Source organism: Sylvia atricapilla, chromosome 2, assembly GCF_009819655.1.
Source record: "Sylvia atricapilla isolate bSylAtr1 chromosome 2, bSylAtr1.pri, whole genome shotgun sequence".
NCBI classification, from domain to species: domain Eukaryota; kingdom Metazoa; phylum Chordata; class Aves; order Passeriformes; family Sylviidae; genus Sylvia; species Sylvia atricapilla.
In genome coordinates, this window is record NC_089141.1 from 98,035,247 (window position 1) to 98,054,173 (window position 18,927).

General features: G+C 36.5%; 1 protein-coding gene across 1 annotated transcript; it reads right to left on the reverse strand.

The window, feature by feature from the left end:
- Nucleotides 1-5,807: 5,807 nt before the first annotated feature.
- Nucleotides 5,808-18,778, reverse strand: FANCB (FA complementation group B). The gene is made up of 8 exons (XM_066313906.1): nucleotides 17,747-18,778; nucleotides 16,621-16,773; nucleotides 16,009-16,101; nucleotides 12,137-12,265; nucleotides 11,139-11,305; nucleotides 8,589-9,043; nucleotides 7,536-7,773; nucleotides 5,808-6,412 (listed from the first exon to the last, which is right to left on the reverse strand). The coding sequence occupies exons 1-8, from the start codon at nucleotides 18,677-18,679 to the stop codon at nucleotides 5,992-5,994; spliced, it is 2,589 nt and encodes an 862-aa protein (XP_066170003.1). The 5' UTR covers nucleotides 18,680-18,778; the 3' UTR covers nucleotides 5,808-5,991.
- Nucleotides 18,779-18,927: the final 149 nt, after the last annotated feature.

The window sequence follows — 18,927 nt, forward strand, 5'->3', positions numbered from 1 at the left end:
GACACTGCATATTCTATGAAAGGTCATGAGATCTTCAAATCCAATAGCTGCTCTCCTGGGCTATTTTATTTCATGCTGACAAACAAATGAAGCTGTTAAACTGGGAGGATTGCTGAACTGGACTGACTGTCTTATTTCTCCTTATAGTTGTGTTGAAAAATACATGTAACTCCAATGTAACACGATTTTCTTTGCTTTCTCTGATGTAACTATCTTATGCATCTGATTTGAGTGATTAAACAGCTGGTGTATTATCTGCATTCAGACACATCTGGATGATTTGATAATGAGAAGTTTTCATACTACTTTGAAAAAAAGAAAGGAGATTCTGATAAAACCCCCAGAAATTCGCTCCTTTCTGGAAGCCTGTGTGTTAACAACTCGTATCTAATAAAGTTTAAAAATTCTAGTAGTGTACTAACCCATCCAATGAGTGCTGAATTTTCCTAAGTGAGGTTGAGAAAAGGCAAAATTATAACAAAAGCTTAAAATGTTGGAGGCAGCATTAAAATCTACTACCAACAAGTAAAGTAGAAGTGTGAATGAGCCTTAACTTCAGAAGTCTTATGAAACAAACATAAAACCCTTTACAGCTTATCAGCAAAAGCAGTCAGAAGAGCCGGCAGAAAGCTCAGGTCAGGGCTGTGGAGAGGAAATTTTTTTTTTTTCTGTGTTGCATAATTACTTGCAGCACTTGAAAATTTCATGCAGGTTGTTCATGACTTTTATGTGTAGATTCTGTGGTTCAGCAGTTTGGCGAAGAACATATACCTGTTTCCTACAGAACAAAGCACGGCAAAGTGATGGGCTTTTTGTTTGTTTCTGGGGTTTTGTTTTGTTCTTGGTTTGTTTGTTTTGTTTTGTATTTCACTTTAGAAGTGATTGAGGTTTTGGTTTTCACTATTTGATCACTGTGGCGAGGAGAAGAGAGAAGCAAGAGAATATAGTCAGGAGAGCCTGCGCAGAGGGAATAATACAAACTTGACAGAAAAAGCAGACTCTCACCAGCCATGAAGTTTGGAAGTTTTTGGCAGCTTCTGCATTTCCTCTCATGCTTGAGAACATTTCAAAGGCAGGATTACAAAAGAAGACATGATATGTTCAGTTCGAAACCGTACCTGGGGCTGCGGGGAGAGGCCAGGGGCAGGTACAGAGGCAGCACACGCTGTTTCGAAGGACTCACTTCAAAGCCTTCCCTTCCTCCCTCTCTGCGCAGGAAAGGATCACAGCCCGGCACAGGAGCCACCGCCTCTCCATTTAGACAATAAGGAGGAGGATTAGTTAACCTGAGAGTGCTTTACCAACCTGTGCCTCTGACCTAAATACCAGAGTAAAGCACCAGGGGGTTGTGAATTCAGGACTCCAGGCAGGAACTGGAGTGATACAAACTCGGCGCTGGGCAGCCTTTGCTCTAACCAAGTGCTTTGCAAATGTGCAGCTGCTGCCTTGCACCTATGAATTATGAATTTCTCAATATATTCACGGGCTAAGTTTGTATAATACCACAAACATGAGGTCACAGAAAAGACCTAAGTAGTATCACCTCCTTAAAGCAATAATTAACATGACTAAACAGCAGCATCAAACCTCCTACTCTTTTGCTTTTTCCCCGGGAGGACTTCCTTGGCTAGGAACTCCTGCTACATAATGATGTTCACCTTGTCCTTATCCAATGGCATACCTAGGACGCAGAAAAGAAAATACTGAAAAAAACCCATGCAACTAAACCCCAAAATAAATGAGACTTGGCAATAACTAAATGCTCAAGTTTACGACTATTCTAGATTTTAAATCCTTGCATTGATTTTTAATTTCTTTCCACTGCTTAAAACTTCATTTCTCCCAGGGAAGTAAAGGGAGGAGAAGACATCTACCAGTGTTTGAATACTCCTTTTGCTAAGCCTATCATCTTTGTTAATAGCCTCTAATGAATAATTCACTCAGGGAAAAACATGCTACCATTATTATTTTGTCAGCAGAGTCAGTATGATTCAGAGGAGAGCAGTCATATGACTGTCACACTTCCCAAATTGTGAAAAGATGTGGGAAAACAAAAATTAGCAGCTGAAAGAGAAGGCTTAACTTTTGCTACTATAAACAACTGAGCAGGCTGTGGCTGATTTGAAATACATACATGAACTTAAAAAGGAAATATTACTATCCCACAGAAACCACTCTAGAGCAGACGGGTTTCTTTTTTTCCCCTGAGAGGCCTTAGAATGAAAGAGAAAAATCACTGTAAGTTAATCAATTTATTACACCAACTTGGTCAGAAAAAGCAGAGTTCTTTGACACATAATCCCTCTTCTTAGGGTCTTAAATCATATTGACTTAAAAAGTGCTAAGATTGTAAGAGTGCATCCAGGCATGACAGCTCATACTTCCTATGTCAGACTTCCCTTTTGCATACCTCTCTTTTGAAACATGTGATAAAAGAGTCATTGCAAGGTAAATATCTGCACACAGAACACTGCCATGGCCAGAAGAGTGAAAATATTCCTATAGATACCTGTCAGAAACCACTGACGTCTGCTGGTTTCCAGAAATCAGGACTACTGGGGTCAAGACAAGGCATAATTTTACTGCCTTATCAAAGGCCCCTTTGTGTGAGTTTATGTGACAGGGTTCTCCAGCTCGGAAGGGAGGAATGTTTACCAGCAAGCAGCAGGCTGAGGAGATTATTACATGCTGAGAAGCAGCATGTGAAAGCCTCCCAGGACTGGTAAGCTCTGGAGACCAGTTGTTCTGTTAAATCCACCAGAACTGATAAATTCAGAATACCAGGAGCCTGCTGGCTGTGTACAAAGCAACTACACACAGTATCAACCATGGTTTGCATTAACTTGGGTCACGCACACACAGGTAGTGGTTGCTACATGCAAAAAAACCCAACCCTAAAGGATTACACATACACACCTGATGAAGCAGAGCTCTTCAAAGGACTTTGTAACCTACCTAGGAGCCAGAGGTCCCAGGGTGGGGACTGACTTCCCACCGTAACACTGAGGACTATTCCTACAGGGTAGTCAGGAGAGCTGGGTTTAGTGAATATGTGGTGTGCATAGTTATTTGCTATTATTAACAGCTTTAGGAGCAAAAAGCCTTCTGTTCCTTGGGATGTGTATGTTCCCTAACTTGATCTACTCTCATAGAAAGGGGAAATTATTTACATAATCAAATACCCAACATTTTATCAGTTATTTCTTGGCAATACTAATTCCCCCATAACTAGGAATGTTGCTGCCACTGATTTCATTTCTCAAATGACTTGTTCAAAAAAGTACTTGCAAAACCCACTTTATGCAAGATCCCACTTCCAAGACTTTCTTGGAGGTCCAGAAAATGGGACTCAAACAGTTCATGAGAGAAACATGGTTGGCCAACTTAAACATTTTTCTAGTCCATGCAATTTAGACGTCTCATTTGAACACCAGCATGTGCAGACATTAGTAATCATGAGAGACCAAATAAGTAGGTTAATGTCTTTGTTTGCTTTTACTTCTGAAAAGCACGTTTAGGAAATCAAAAACCTCTAAACAAAATGCCTGCTGCTGCCACTTGAAGATAAGGTTCTAGAGAGCCTGAATCTTTGTTAATGTTTGCTCCATTTTTCCCTTATTCCTCGCCAAAAAAACACACATACCAGCAGAAACCTTTCAAGTATTTCCAGGAGACATTTAGATTTTGGCACATAAAAGTACAGCACATATGCAGTACACCTAGCAATTGCATCACTACCACTGACAGTTGTACCCTGCTATTATGCATTACTAGTCAGTTGAAGAACTGCTCCCAGGAATCTTAGAGCTGTTAGGAAAGTGTTTAATGACCTCATCTGATGATTTACAAAATAAGCATTCATGCCTCAGGAAAGTCTCTTTAGTAGGAACATGGTGTTACTATTCTACTCTAATAATTTCTCTTTTACACTGCTGTGATTTCACTGTTTGGAGCTTTAAAGCAAACTCCATGGAATTAGAAACTGGCAATATTTGTGCTTAGCACTTCTCTTCATTTGTCCCACTCTGTTACTTCAACAAAGGGATGTGAACACAAATGGAAGTTTCTCTTTAAAGACAGACCAATAATGGTTAGTTACAACACGAGAGCAGGCTGCTATATGGTGACAAAAATCAAATAATGGACTATTTACACTGCTTTGCAAAATCTCCAAGTGCCCTGAGCTGAACAGTAGCTTTGTTGATTTGAAGGGTTCTGCTCAGATGGCTTTGCAAGGTCTTGCCCTTAGCTGCAAGCTACAGGATTGCACCTTGAGATTTTTTGCTTCATTTAAGTGTTTATAACCAGGAACTTCTGGAAATTCCAGTGACAACTGACTGCCAAGCCCTAACAATGGGTTCTTAAGCTTTGACGATTGCCTGACTGTGGCTTAACAAAGAAAGAATTGTAAAAACCCCTCAACTTTCTCATCCAGCAAATACTGAGATTCAAATACCCATGACAATTTCTTAAGACATTCTTGACATCTTAATGGACGATTTCTTTTCTCTGTAGCTAAAAAGGAATAATTTAATACTTTGAGTATCTCAAAAGGGAAGCTATGGCACTAGGCTGGGTTAAGGTTACAAAGCACAGTTCTCTCTCTCATTTACTGTTTTTTCTAGGCAGTGTTTTGTATTTTATGTGCATCAGTTCACTCCTGTTGCCAGAATGAGAAGACGCCCTGGACTGAAAAGCATCACCACTTAATCTTCTAGAGGACATACATACAGAATGAACTTTCTGATGAGACATAAAGGATTACTGTGAAACATCAGTATTCCTTTCAGTCAAAAAATATCTTCTACTTTTCCTGCCAGACTTTTATTTTCAGAGAGAGATCATGCTGGAGAACTCTAACAACTTCAGAAAAACGGTGACAAACAATAAAAATGTTTTACTTATATAAAGCAGTGATAAAAGGAAGTAAATTACTGTGATTTGGGATTTTCTAACCTTTCTGCCCCTCATGAAGCTTGTGGGAAAAATTTGATTTAAAAATTACTATCTCAGCAAGTAGTACAGGCCATTCTCTTCCTATAAGCATAAGCAGGATCTTCCTCAAGCCAGCAAAAGGAGGAATAATAATAAAAGAGTTGCCCAATATTATTTAAACTCCTTGAGACAGCCAAAACCATGGAGCAGCTGGCAGCAACAATCATCTGACTCTGGGATTGAGCAAGCCAGTCTTTGACCCTGAAGGTAGGCTAACATCCAAGGAAGAACAGTTTCCTGCAGGACCTAGAAGTGAGGTTAGCCCTACCACTGAATTGTATGGGAACGGACCTCTCAAACCTGAAACAGTTTTATTATGCAGTGGATCTTCATGAGTTCTTGAAATTTGGTTAAGAGGTCTGATCTGGTTCTCCACCTCCAATAAATACTCCATTGATCTGAGGGCGGACTCTAGAAGATAGGGCTGCAAGATAGAGAGTTTTGTTCCTCAAGTGGTAGCACTGGAAGTTATTTAAAAGGTTTGACATATCACAAAGATAAACTGCCTCTTCTTTGAATTTGTCAAACTCCATACTCAAATTATGAATTACAATAGATTGTATAACTTAAATCCGTTCTGTACCTACTTCAAGATTTCCAAGAAAGGCTTACATTTTACATGTATAAACAGTCATCTTTCAAGTTTAATAGAAGCATTTAAAAGACTACACACTTATTCTTTTTTATCTATAAAATTTTCTTTATAGTCCAAGAATTATGATTTTGGAGTAGGAATTATTAGAAAATACCTTAATTTTCTATATATAAAACAAAAATATATATACGTATATAACAAATATATATATAACAAAATGACTCAATCTTTAAAATTAAATTCTTCCAGTAGTCCTCAATTGAAATACCAGTATTTATCCATAGAAACAACACAGAAATGCTATAGAATACAAAGCAGTATAAGTACCCACGAAAATATAAATATTATTTAATGGTACAACTTTAATTTTTTTTTTTCAAAATAAATTTAGTCAATAGTTTCTAGGACTTGGCCAGTCTCCACACAATCATATCTGAACTGAGCTGAGCTTCTGCCATTTTCAAAGCCATTTTCTGGTACAGGGCACCATTCATTGTTTGGTTCATACTCTGCACACTCTCCTCCCGCTCATCCTGAAACTTCTTCCTGAATTGCTGGACTCCTTCCTCAGTGTCCAGTAAAGAAGCCAGAGGAGCATTACTGATTGTCCTGCCAGACTCATTCCCCCATGCCAAGCTGTTTTCAGCTTTAGCTTCTTTTAAGAAAAGAGAATTCTTCAAGGTGAGCATTTCCTTTTCCAGAGCCAGTGCTAATTGTTCGGTAAGTACTCCTTTGCTTCCAGACCTCAGGAGTTTCACACGGCAGCTTGGAGGGAGAATTCTAGTGAGGCTGTAAAGGCACTGGAACAAGACAGTCAGATTTCTGTAAAACAAAATGATGATAGTGTCAAAAAAAAAAGTATACTCTGAAGTTTTGACCCATCACAGAAATATCCTAGCCAGATAAAGGATCAATCCAAACACAGGAATAAAAGACACAGAAAATACAATCACAGCCCATAAACATGGGGGTCAGTAATTATTAACAAATGGGATCAAAAGTGAATAAGTACAAGTAAAATCACTTTTCAAAAAGAACCAAAAGTCTTGAGACTTAAAATTTTACTGATTGATGGCTTAAACATTCCAGCCTTTCCTCTTACATAAAGAAAATAAACTCCTAATTTGAGGAATAGACTGAAGCTCACCACAAAATACACTCTTAACAGTTACACCTTTTCTTTTTTATTTTTTAGATTGACCTCTTCAAAACAGCAACATTTGTCAATATCCCAGAAGTACTTTTTATGTTATAAGCCTAATCCAGCTAAATCATAAATTATGGCAGTATTACTAACTTGCTTTACCTGGTTATATTTGTCCAAGAATCTGCCTAAGAAAGGACATCACTGAGACTCTTCAGATTATTTCCTTTACATAATCATAGGAAATAACTATAAGATAGGAAATAACTATAGTAGAAACACGTACAAAATGAGACTGCATTTATATTGCAATACTAAACTAAAAAATGACCCTGCAAAAAATTTCAATTTAATTTAACTTGAGGTTTGTGGTTTGGCTGGGGTTTTTTTGTTTTAATATTAACATATAAATTTTAATATTTAAGGTTTATAAAAAATTAACACACACTGGATAAAAAAATTTACAAATTAGACATTATACTAAGAATAATGTAAGAAAAAAATAACACAAAATTATGCAGCAAAATGAAGAGAAGGAATAGTACCAAACAGGTGTTAATGGAAACGACTTATTTGTAATTCAACGTTCCACCCCAGACAAAATTAAATAACTCCGTTCAGGTTCTGCCATAGTCTGATCTGAAAACAGGTCTGTTATTGGTGATTGTTATCATATCATCACATTGGCAGCCTATTGGTTATGTTTTTTGCTGCTGTTTATGGTAAGAGTAAGAAAGAGCATAAAGATAAAAAAAGTTATATGGAAGATGAATATAAGCTATGCTTTTCAAGTGATTTTACCTGCAAAATATTGTTAGAACTCCTTCAAATGGATTTTTCAGGGCCCAGTTAAAAATTGTACCATGGATATTTCCTGCTTTATGACAGAATACATTGTCCTGGTACTCCTTAAATGGTGTGCACTCCATTTCTCCCAGTAACCATGAACTGACTGGAGTCAATGTGCAGTCACAAGACACAATCTGAAAGGAGAATTGGACAGACACTGCAAGGACAGCAAGTATATCTTCCATGGAACCTGCAAGAAAATACAGTAAAAAAAGCTATTTGAACTAAATATTTTGACCATGCTGCATGCATTAAATGCGCTTTCATTTTTAGCTCATACTCCTAGTTTTTGGGAGGATTTGCATCTGACTTCAGGTACTCTTTGGGAATTTTCTTCTCACCTAAGTTCTTACCCCTACTTCTGTCAAGAAAAACAGTTGATTAATGGAGCACCACTAATATAATGAAAGCCCTTAAGATAAACATCACCTTGCCAAAAGAAGACTATTAATAGCCGACTGTGATAGTAAGATGACATGTTGGCTTTAGCAGTGACACGGCATTAAAGGAAGAAAAATTAAAAATCATTGCAAACAACAAAAAGGATATATCATTACCAGAGCAAAAGCCCAGTTCAAAAATCAATTCAATCAGGAATATTAAAAAAATGAAAATAAATTACCCTAATGTACATGTAGATGAGCAAGAGCTTCAATTACTTCAGTATTATTTAAGAGGAAATAATATGTCGGAAAAAACCTTCCATATCTAATTACAGTATCTTATTTATAGAAAAAATATAGGCTTCAGCATTCTGTACTCAAACTTATCTTCAAAATTATCCTTTCTAGATACCCTTCATCACCAACGCTAGCAAAACCTTACACAACTCACTAAACATTTTTTCCATTTTGAAAAATGTTTTATCTCCTATTTCACCCAGCTTTAATTCCAAAAAGGCCTGTGCAGCTCCCATTCAGAGAAATTTAGCTTGGCATCACCTAGAGTAAATAGAAGAATCAAATATATATTTATAAATCCAAAGCATATAAATACTGTATTTACCTGTACAGTACCTATTGTCCCTCAGCATCTTTACTGAATATCTGCCATTTGAAATATCTTCCAGACTCAACAAAATTTTCCCACAGAGCAGAGTGATCTCTTTGCTCTGCTGTAAACTGTCATTCTGATGGTTTTGCTTCCTGGCATGCAGAAGAACTACGCAGCACACGCGATGAAATGCCAAGAGTGGTGAAAGGCTGGTGACAGCAGTGACTGTCTTTGCTCCCTCCAGCTGAATCCTTGAAGACCTCTTAGGAAATTCTTTTTTCAGATCATTCTTGCTATGCAAGTCCAATTTCATCTTTTTTGGAGGAGGTTCAATTTGACTTGAGGAGACTGCCAATGCTGAGAAGGCTTTGTTCAGCTTAATGATTTTACTTTGACACTTGATAATCGGAGAAATCGAAGAGAAGTCTTGATCCATCACTAAAGACAAACTGACATTGCTCAGTGACCTGTGAAAATCCAAATAATATGACTGCACTCCCAGTTCACATTTTTGCCTTCTGATAACCACAACTCTGCAGATGTATACAGCCATTTAAGACTATCATAAATTCCAATACTATTCCAGATAAAGTCATAGACTTTGCAAAGAAGCTAAGTCCTTCACATGACTGTTTCATATAAACTTAGTATTAAGATTTTTCAAAATGTGGACTGAATTTTCAAAGAGCTTTTAGGAGTCAGATGCCCCTTTTCAACCAAAAGAATTGGGATGTTTAATTTGGCCAGAAAAAGCTGAAAATTCTATGTAACCTATACTCTATGAGATTTATGGATTACTTTTTAAAGATTTGACTTTCTTTTTAATAAAAAAACTGCAGAAAATATACATTCTGCCCTTTTGAGGACTAGAAGCTCTTCTGATACTCTACATTTTTATAGATATTCAAACAAAATTGAATGTAGAGTAAAATAAAAGGCTTAGAAGGTTCAAGGTAATAGTACCTTGAACATGCAGCAGTTTCCTGAAATGTATGAAATACTTTATTTATTCAACACAGGGCTCTTTCAATGAAATCCTAATCTTACTGTTCCAGATCCTTTCTCAATGAATATACTATTCTGTCAATCAATTCAATCTCAAGATGTCACTGATATTTAAAAGTCTCATGAATGTCTAATTTTCTTTACAGAGAAGTATCACCACCTCACAATGCAATCTAGGATATCACTGCAATACTGCACTAGTAGGAAGCACAAAAGATCAATAAAGAATTACAGCATTAGAATTGGAGATAAAGCAAGTCCTTTTCCCCGTAAACACAGATTGTTGTACCCAGTACTGAACTGGAGCCCAGAACACCCAGGTTCTGCTGCTGGTCTGCCAGGGAATCTTGGACAAATGGCTTCTCCCCACAGATCTTTTCTCAACTGTAAAAATGGGGGAGAGGGCTAGATTGCTGCTGGTTTTTAGAATCTCCTGAAGATCTTTGAAGTTATACAGCAATGAAGCGTTTCACTTAAAAAAAAAAAAAAAAAAAAAAAAAGGCAAAGGCATCATCATCAAAGCTAAAAGAACAAACACTAAAAAGGCAAAAAAACAATCTTTTGCCTCAGTGGCTCTTAAGAGAAGCTGTCAAGAGGATGAGGTCAACTTTCCTGTAAAGTTACAGCAATCTGGCAGTTGAGAAAGAATATAGCCACAGCTCCAGCAGAATGGCCAGAGGGCCTAACAGGTCAGCTCCTTCACAACCACCTGAATGATTCTCAGTGACATCAGTAGTCTTTGAGCTCAGCCTAACACAGCCTCAGCTACACTGCCTAAGGGAACATGGGTCAAAAGATAAGTTATGACTCTGCCAAAGTTTACATTACACAAATCACATTGTAATTTTGTATTTTATGCAATCCTCTTTTTCACACTGTTTCAACTTAGTTCCCTCTCTGCAAGGGAAAATGACCTAAGTAGTATTTACAACTAGAACTGAGTAATTGAAATAAACAGAACAAACAAATAATTTTAAAGACAATAACAAAAATAAATTATTTTGAAGTCTTAAGTGCTGTATGGCTCATTGTTCCACATAATTTACACAAAATACAAGCATTGCAAGCACTTTGATTAGGTACTTTACTAGAAGAGTTCAATTCAAAAGTTAAATATTTATTAGTTGGTAGGAGAATTTAATATATTTTCTTCTGGGCTTCTTGAAGCAGACCAGTTAGGAATGGTAAGTAGCTAACATTAAAACATCAGGAACTAAGAGCTTTATTTACAACACATACTGATGTCAGCATTGCTAAGTCTACACGGACTATAAAGAGCCATAATTTTTGTCAAAGAAGACTCTTTTGCAAAAAGTCTCCAGTAAGGTTGCAATTATATTCACACAACTAATTTCTGGCTGTGTAATGCTTTCTGCACAGTGCTAGAGAGCAAGCAAGCAGCTGCAAGGATACTAGGATACTGACAAAGACACATTTGAAACACTTCATATGCAGATGTTCAAAATGAGAACATTCAAATTTACTGCAGAACTTAACCTACACATTCATTTTCTATAAAACTACCAATAAAATTATTAGATAGGAGTATATACTCACAAATAAAATGATTCAGTTAGTTTTACTCCAACTACCAGGCTGTCATCCACAACACGCTGCCACAATTCCTCTGTGAAGTGCTCTGGGACTTGAGATTCCAACGATGTCTCTTTACTAAGAGAATCAGCAGGATTTTCTACATCATCCCAGAGAGAGACAAGGCCTTCCTTACAGAAAAATGTGGGAGTTTAGATAAATTAGAGACATTGGTTCTTTTTATACTGCCTTACTTTGTGTTTTACCACAAATAAAGATACATAAAATATATATATAAACTAGTTTATTCTCTACAATAAGTAGAATTTAATTTTCTTAAAACACATTATATCATCATGTAAAGTACAATTTATTCTCTCCTTGTAAACATCACATGTTGAAACCTTGACCCATCATAGAATTAATTGTCCAAAGATTTAAGGTGCTAGAATATATATTATTGTATTTAATTGCTCAGTACTTTGTTGTCCAAACCTAGAAAACTTGAAAGATATCACAGCAGTAAATGAAAGTCTGATCAATTCCATTTCAATTAAATCAAGTTTCTTTTGAGCAACATATTAAAAAAAAAAATTCCCAACCTCCATCACCTTCTCAGCCCACAATTCCCTCTGCCCATATTATAAAATCAATTTTGCTCACATAGTTCTATGACAACTCTTTTTTTGTAACATGTGAGATTACAGACAGATATTCAATATCTAGGCAGCTGTGCCAATTAGAACTGTACACACTCCTCCTGTTTGTCACTAACTGTGTTAGAGGTTACTCCTCCACACCACTCAGTTTTCAGGAGGTATTGTGCACATCAATTTCAAGCAGCAACAACTAATTTTGCTCCTAACTACGTATATTGAAAATGAACCAGACTTAAAAAGCAGATTAATGAGTTTTGACAGTGCCAACCCCTACAGTTGAAAGTGGTTGTGGTCAAGGGCAGCACCCTCTACAAATGGCTCAGCAGAATTCAGAAGTGATCTGGCTCATCTCCTGCATTTTACCTCTTTTGAGTTTGGTAGAATATGGGGTCTTTCTTCAACAAGATCTATTAATGCTCTGCAAGACTCAAGAATAACCCTCTTTTGGAGTCTTAAATGCTGCTGTAGCTCTCGAACAGAAGCCCAACCAGCCTGTAAAAGATAATCATTAGAATACTGCACATACAAAACAATATTAAAGCTATTAAAATATCTTTTCAGCTTTCCATTTATATGCAAGAATCACAAGTAACAGTTGTAAAAAATGTTCAAGTCAGGCTACTCTGTTTTTAAAATATGAATCTCAGAATCTTAGTCTTTCAATATTAAACCTAGAGTTTAAGATAAATATTAAGGTAAACTTAACAAAATTACATAAATATTCAGATATATTTCTGTAGATATCTTTCATTATTAATCCTGCTTCACTTTTTCATGGATAGCAGTTTCATTTTCTTTTCAAGATTTGTATTGGTTATTGGTCAAATAAATATATTGAAGAGTTAACGGATACACAAGCAGATGCAATGTTGACTGTGTCCCAGTTAAATAAAACATAATGAAAAATCTCCCAAGAAACCAACCAAGGCAAACCAACCAAAAAAACCCACAAACCAAGCAATAAAGGAAAAAAAAATTCATGCCAGCTTCTCAGGTTTTTAGAAAGGTCCTCAAAAGTTTATTATCGGGAAAGCAAGATCCTGAGAATTCAAATGCTGCCGAAGAGAGAATAAACTGAACCCTGGAATGCAAAACCAAACTTCCATCTTCCCCATCCCCTTTAGGAAATCCCCTCAAACACATATAACACATAAATCCATTATAAGCCCAAATAAAAAAGCAGATCATGTAAGTGATCTCCTCTGCTCAAGCTGCAATGGCAAAGGCCATTTAGACCAACAACACTTCATTAAAAGTTCTGTAAAAAAATTGTCACCTATTGAACTTTGAATCTAAGCACCAGATTCCAAGTAATAATCTAGTGCCAGACTTGAGTCAAGAGATGAAAATGAAGAGTTAAGAACAAAGATGAGTCTACAATACCTTCCTAATTTAGGTCATCAGAACACTAAGCCATTATTTACTCCCACTGGACCCAATTCCTGAATAGAAAACTGAGAACCAGAAAACAAATGGGGAAGCACAGATGTGGAAGCAGTCAAAGTGGCCAAACAGTCACTGTTGTATGCTTGTTGACCAAATCTGGCCTTTATAAGCCCTTTTTCCTCCTAAAGCAACACAAGAAAAAGACCTGAATTCTACCACATAGCAAACCCAAGACTGAGTTGTGTCCCCCCTCAACCCTCTGTCACAAGTGACATCCTTTCTGCTGCATGCCACGATGTAGTGCGCTACAAGCATCAGCAGGCGTTACAAGCTTTGTGCTCTGAAACTAAGAAAATAAAACTAGATCACCTTAGAAGAGAAAATAAACATGAACATAAAAACAAGGCAGTCCAGAGCCAAAGACAACAGAGCTGTGAGTAAATCCAGAATTATAGTCTTTACAAAACTGTCAAGTAATGGGGGGGGAGAACAGACCAGTGGACATAAAGACACTTCTTTATTTCAGCCGAAACAATCAACTAAAACCAAGAGAAACCCTGTAACCTCAGCTGTTGCAATGTAACTGCAGTACTCTGCCAAGGATGTCTTCTTCAGAAGATACCAAAACACACGTTGAAGTGAAAAAAAACTTCAAAGGAGAAAAGGCTGGATTCAGGCCCAAAAGAGTATATACAGAATAAACATAGAACAACTCAAAATTGCTCAAAAGCTGATCTATCTTTCAATTTCACTGTCTGCAAAACGTGGTTTATAAATATTACTGTGTATAACTTAAACACAACTTACTTATATGGTGGACTGTAATTCATTCCTGCCAAAGTTCTCACATGACTAAGAAAACAGCTGTGCAGATGTGAAACAAGGGTTAAGCAACAAGGATGAAAAAAGTCTGCATCTGTTGTTTCACTTTGCTCTAAAACACAAGATTCCATGGAGACTGTGAAAACTTGATTTGATTGCAGATTTCTAGAATACCTGAATTTTGATGATAAATATCAAGAGGCACCACTTGAAGACTAAACAACCTTCGAAAATTCCCAAGTTAAGCAGAACCCATGCACTACTGCTTCAAAACAAGAATCCTTGAAATTCAATTTATATATCAGATTATAAAGGCCAGCAAGAGTATCTCATTGTTCAGCAAATATAATACAGAACAATGGGGATTTCAACAAGGAAGAAACACTGAGGGTAAAAAGAAATATCTGCACCTACTTCCAAATTCATCAGCTTGTTAAAATACAGTAAATTTCCAATAGCTTAGAATCCTTGTGCTAGCACATGGCCTTGAAAATTAGAGATTAAAAATATCTAAATGCACAGAAATGTTAGGTCTTACACGGGATTCTGGTCTGTAACAGCTATATTAGCACACAATAGATAAAATATCTTATTTGCAGTAGTACCAGTAGCAAGTGCAAAGCAGATAATACATTTGATCCTGACACAGATTCACAGAGCTGTACAGCTGGAAGCCTGTTGGTGTATGGACGGAAAGAACAAACTTATGGAGCATAGAACATGCAGCTGTCAACGGCAAGGTGGACAACCTTCACTACAATCGTGGAAGGAGCAGCCAGTAAGAGACAGAAACTAATTTCTGTTTTGGAGAAGAGTAATGTAATGAGCAAGAATGCAGTAGTGAAGTCAGTTTTAAAATATAACTGTCAAAAAAAGAAAAAAAATGTAGAAACAGAAAAAGATTGCACTTCTGCATGTTAAAGCCTAACATGCAAACTGTAAAAAAGTAGGATTGGAAGGGACCTCAAGAGGTCTTCAAAATTAATCCAGCTTCTATTTTCTTCGCCTTCTAGGAGGGCAAAAAGTATTTTGTCCACTGTTCTCCAAACAGCTTTTATCTTTTGGATGATGCACAATATCTCTTTAGATATATGTGTCATTAGAACTACAAAATTTTTTTCTTTTTAAACCTTTTCCTAATACGTCCTTCTTTTATTTATTTATTAACTGGTCAACTATGGCTAATTAATTTGCTTCACTTTTAAAGGCTGGAAATAAAACTGTCACAATACCCTACTTAGTTTTCACTAATTCTCATGTGACAGGAATAATTACCTCATATCTCGCCTTTAGAGCAGCCTTAGCAAACTAGCAATAGCTTCACATCATTGACTCAATATGAGATTCACATTCTCCCCTAAAGCTTTTTTTTTCTTTCTTAAATAACCTTCCTATTTGTCAGTTATTACCCATTTGGTATAGGCTAACATACACACTACAAAAGCACTCACCTTGGTGAGTATGTTGGGTGGGAAACTCCAGCAAGTTTCCCCCAGTTTGTTTTATAAATGATGCTAGTTAAAAGAAGAATACATTTAAGCTTTATCTACAGTACTTTTCAAAATTATCCTTATAAAACCACCAGTAACAGGAGCACGAACATCAGAAGATGGTGAAATAACCATTGTCACCAATTTGTGCAAATGTACTCACTGGGAATCTGCCACTACATGACCTGAAAGTCATGTATGTAATGGGAAGCAAAATAAGTAAACTTTCTAATTTTTTAAGCTGATATTTAAACATGAGTAAAATGACTGCTAAGGAGCTCTGATAATATAGCTTCAACATTATCTCAAACTTTTAATTAAAATTAAATTAGACCTCCACAATAAATACACTTATAACAACTGAGAGAATGGAAACAGACTACCACTGATTCAAGAATAGATACTTAACCATGTTATCCTTTTCCCTGAACCACTTCTTCAATAATAACAGTATCATTAGCCTCACCCTTTAGATAATGCAATGATACAGAACAGTAATTTATAGAAAACATGGAGGCAGAACTGCTGATTACAAACCTGCAATCTTGTTTCAAGGGCTCGGACAGTAAGCAAACCATTCTCTTGCAATCCTTCTGCAGCAGGAACATCATGTTTATAACTGATATCACTCTGAAAGAAAAAAACAAACCCAAAACTCTGAATGAATTAAAAAGCTGAAAGTAAGGTACAGACTATTACACAGCATTATAAAAATCTGGGGGAAAAATACAACAAGCCAGGAAAATCACAGTATGTCTTTTAAAAGAAAAATCCTATTTTCTGAAAGCAATTAGAATTTGATAGCACATAATGCACAGACCAAATTATGAGAAGATAATCAACAAGCACTATGGCCTTAATTAAATTAAGGGTTCTTAGCCAAAAGGTAAGCATTGTGGCAAAACTATTATGTATGTGAAGCATTTTCAGCTGCATTAATTTCCCAAACAGAACGCTGATACAATCATAGAAGCAAAATAATGTCTTCAGATAATTTAAGATTACAGCAGGAAAATTGTATTCAAAATTCAGGACATTTCACATAACACATCCAATTTCATTTTGCATCAATACTTTATTGATTTGTTGAGGTTTTATTAATTTAGTAAGCACAGACTGAGTAGCTGAGAAAAGGCAAGATCAACTTACTGCATAGTTGACCTCCCCAAGATCTGTTATTTTGAATGTACTTAACACGTCTGTATTGGAGCCATCCTTAAAAAGCAGTAACAGCTGCTCACTTCCAGAGCCAATAAAATCATCCACCAGAACACACTTCACCTTTTGCCATTTGGAAGCCACCTACAGTAGAAAAGGTTTTAAAATACATTTATTAGAGTAAATCTTGTATTTGAGATCTCATTTTGGTGAAGCTTGCTTTCCATTAAGAGGGAGCCTATTAAGTTTTGGGAAATACAATAACATTTAGAAATTTCAAGCTCTCACTCTCACCCTGTTATTTAGAGCCTAGGTAACTCTGAAAAATTAGCCATTTCTCTTTCCAGATTACAGGTTGCAGAGAAGATGACAACTTTTTGGTGCATTCAAACAGCTGAACAGCTGAATGTTGTAACATTTACTCAGGAGCAGTAAGACTTGAGGATCAGTTAAAAGCATTATAACTTTGACATTGAGAAATATCTTTGTTTCACAACAGACTTAAATATGTTTGAAAGTTAAAGACAAATTCTTATAATAATGCTAGCAACTAAATAGTACAAATTTTTATTTCCTGACTTATACAAGTCTTCCTGTCAGATTACTACAGAACTCTAGCAGAAACTTTGTCTCTTCTAACTTAATGAAACAATAGCAAGGCCTTTTCTTGTCATTATTATAAAACAACATTTTCTAGAAACAACTTTTTGTTATTAGGAATTACGGCTCAAAAACCTTTGATGCTCCAATGAGTAGTTCATACTTTACAATAATATGAGATCACTTCTAACACAAATCATCCAGGCACACTCTAACTGCCTTACAACTTCAAGTTTTCACACTACTGCCGTTTTCAATTAGTAACAGAAGCTTTAGTCAGAGTCATAAATTATTACTAAATGAAAGAATCCCAGCTTCATTTTCAGATATGTAAGCGAGCAGTGGAAGCAAAACAATGTCATACTTTAGACAAATTGTTTTACCAGCAGCAACAATAATAAACGAACAAGAAATCTAAAGAATTTAAACGTGCAGGTTTTCAGTTGCAGGACTTTCAATAAGACAATATATACAAGAAAGACTGCAGTAAAATGGAGTTGTTTAAAGCTACCAGTACCTGTAAGCTGTCTCTCCTCTGTATAACACAGCTATTTCCAGAGGCAAAAGACACAACAAACAGCAAATCATTGCTACTGGTTAGAGCTGGTTTTACTGAGCATGGCTTTTCATAAGGAAGTTCACAAACACCTTTAGTGACACCATTTTGAAACCAAATAAGCTGGTTCTTGTGAGTTATGGCAACAAGTGATATTCGGAGCTGCTTTTTCAATCTCTCACTCTTGCAGACATAGACAGAAGATACCACTTTGCTATAAGCATGAGGCATGAAGCACGTGCCAGTCAGCATTTTTTGTGTTTGAATTGCGTATCCAAAGAATTCACTGCCCCAGATGGCTCTGTCTGAAACAGAAAATCTATCTGGATCTTCAGCCTCTGGCAGGCAAGCAGCTCTTATCCCTAAGACAACAGTGCCTTCACCCACAATTTCACCCGTCCACACTATAGAAGAAAGCTGAACAGGAACACTTTGAACCACGCAGGTGTTGGAGGAGATGTAGAACAGCTTGTTGGCATGTCTCCACAACAGTGATGGGCCAGCAAACAACCTGATGTCTTCTTTCAGCTCATAATCCAATTTAAAATAAAAGGATGGCTCAAATTGGTTTGAACTGTGAAGCAACAATAAAAAGTATTTGACACTGCTCCCTTTTTTCTTCTTCAGCAAAATGCAGGGAAGAATAATCCCCGTTCTGGAATCCGTTGTGCAGCTACAACAAATAATTTCAATTTTTGAGTGACTGGCTCCCACGCTGAATACCCCAGAAGACTTCTGAACAAACAGCCTAGTGTCTCTGTTGAACGCCATCCTTCTGACAGATAAATTCATTGTTTTATCATCTGCTTCCTCTGCAGGCTTTGGTTTTGACAACTGAAATACAAGGACTTCACCATTGTAGGACAAAAACTGATCTTGCTCACTCAGAAGCATCTTGATTTATCTTTATGTATATTCTTCTACATGAAAACCATATGCGTCCTTATTTCTGTCAGGCTTATTTCTTTGCGGGAATTTTAACCTTCCTGGACATTTTCCGTCTATAAAAGCAAATAAGAAAAAAAAAATTAAATTATTTTCGGACTAGCTGAACTGAGTCTTAAGAATATGTGTTGCAAAGCAACCATACAGAAAAAATTGAGAATGAGGTATGTGCTTTAATCTCACTCATAAATAACGAA

Coding starts and splice junctions, on each gene's coding strand:
- FANCB (XM_066313906.1), bottom strand. CDS start 18,679: ATGCTTCTGAGTGAGCAAGATCAGTTTTTGTCCTACAATGGTGAAGTC. Junction 16,774..17,746: donor AGAGGAGAGACAGCTTACAG/GTACTGGTAGCT, acceptor TTTCTACTGTAG/GTGGCTTCCAAATGGCAAAA. Junction 12,266..16,008: donor CCCTTGAAACAAGATTGCAG/GTTTGTAATCAG, acceptor TATCTTTTACAG/GCTGGTTGGGCTTCTGTTCG.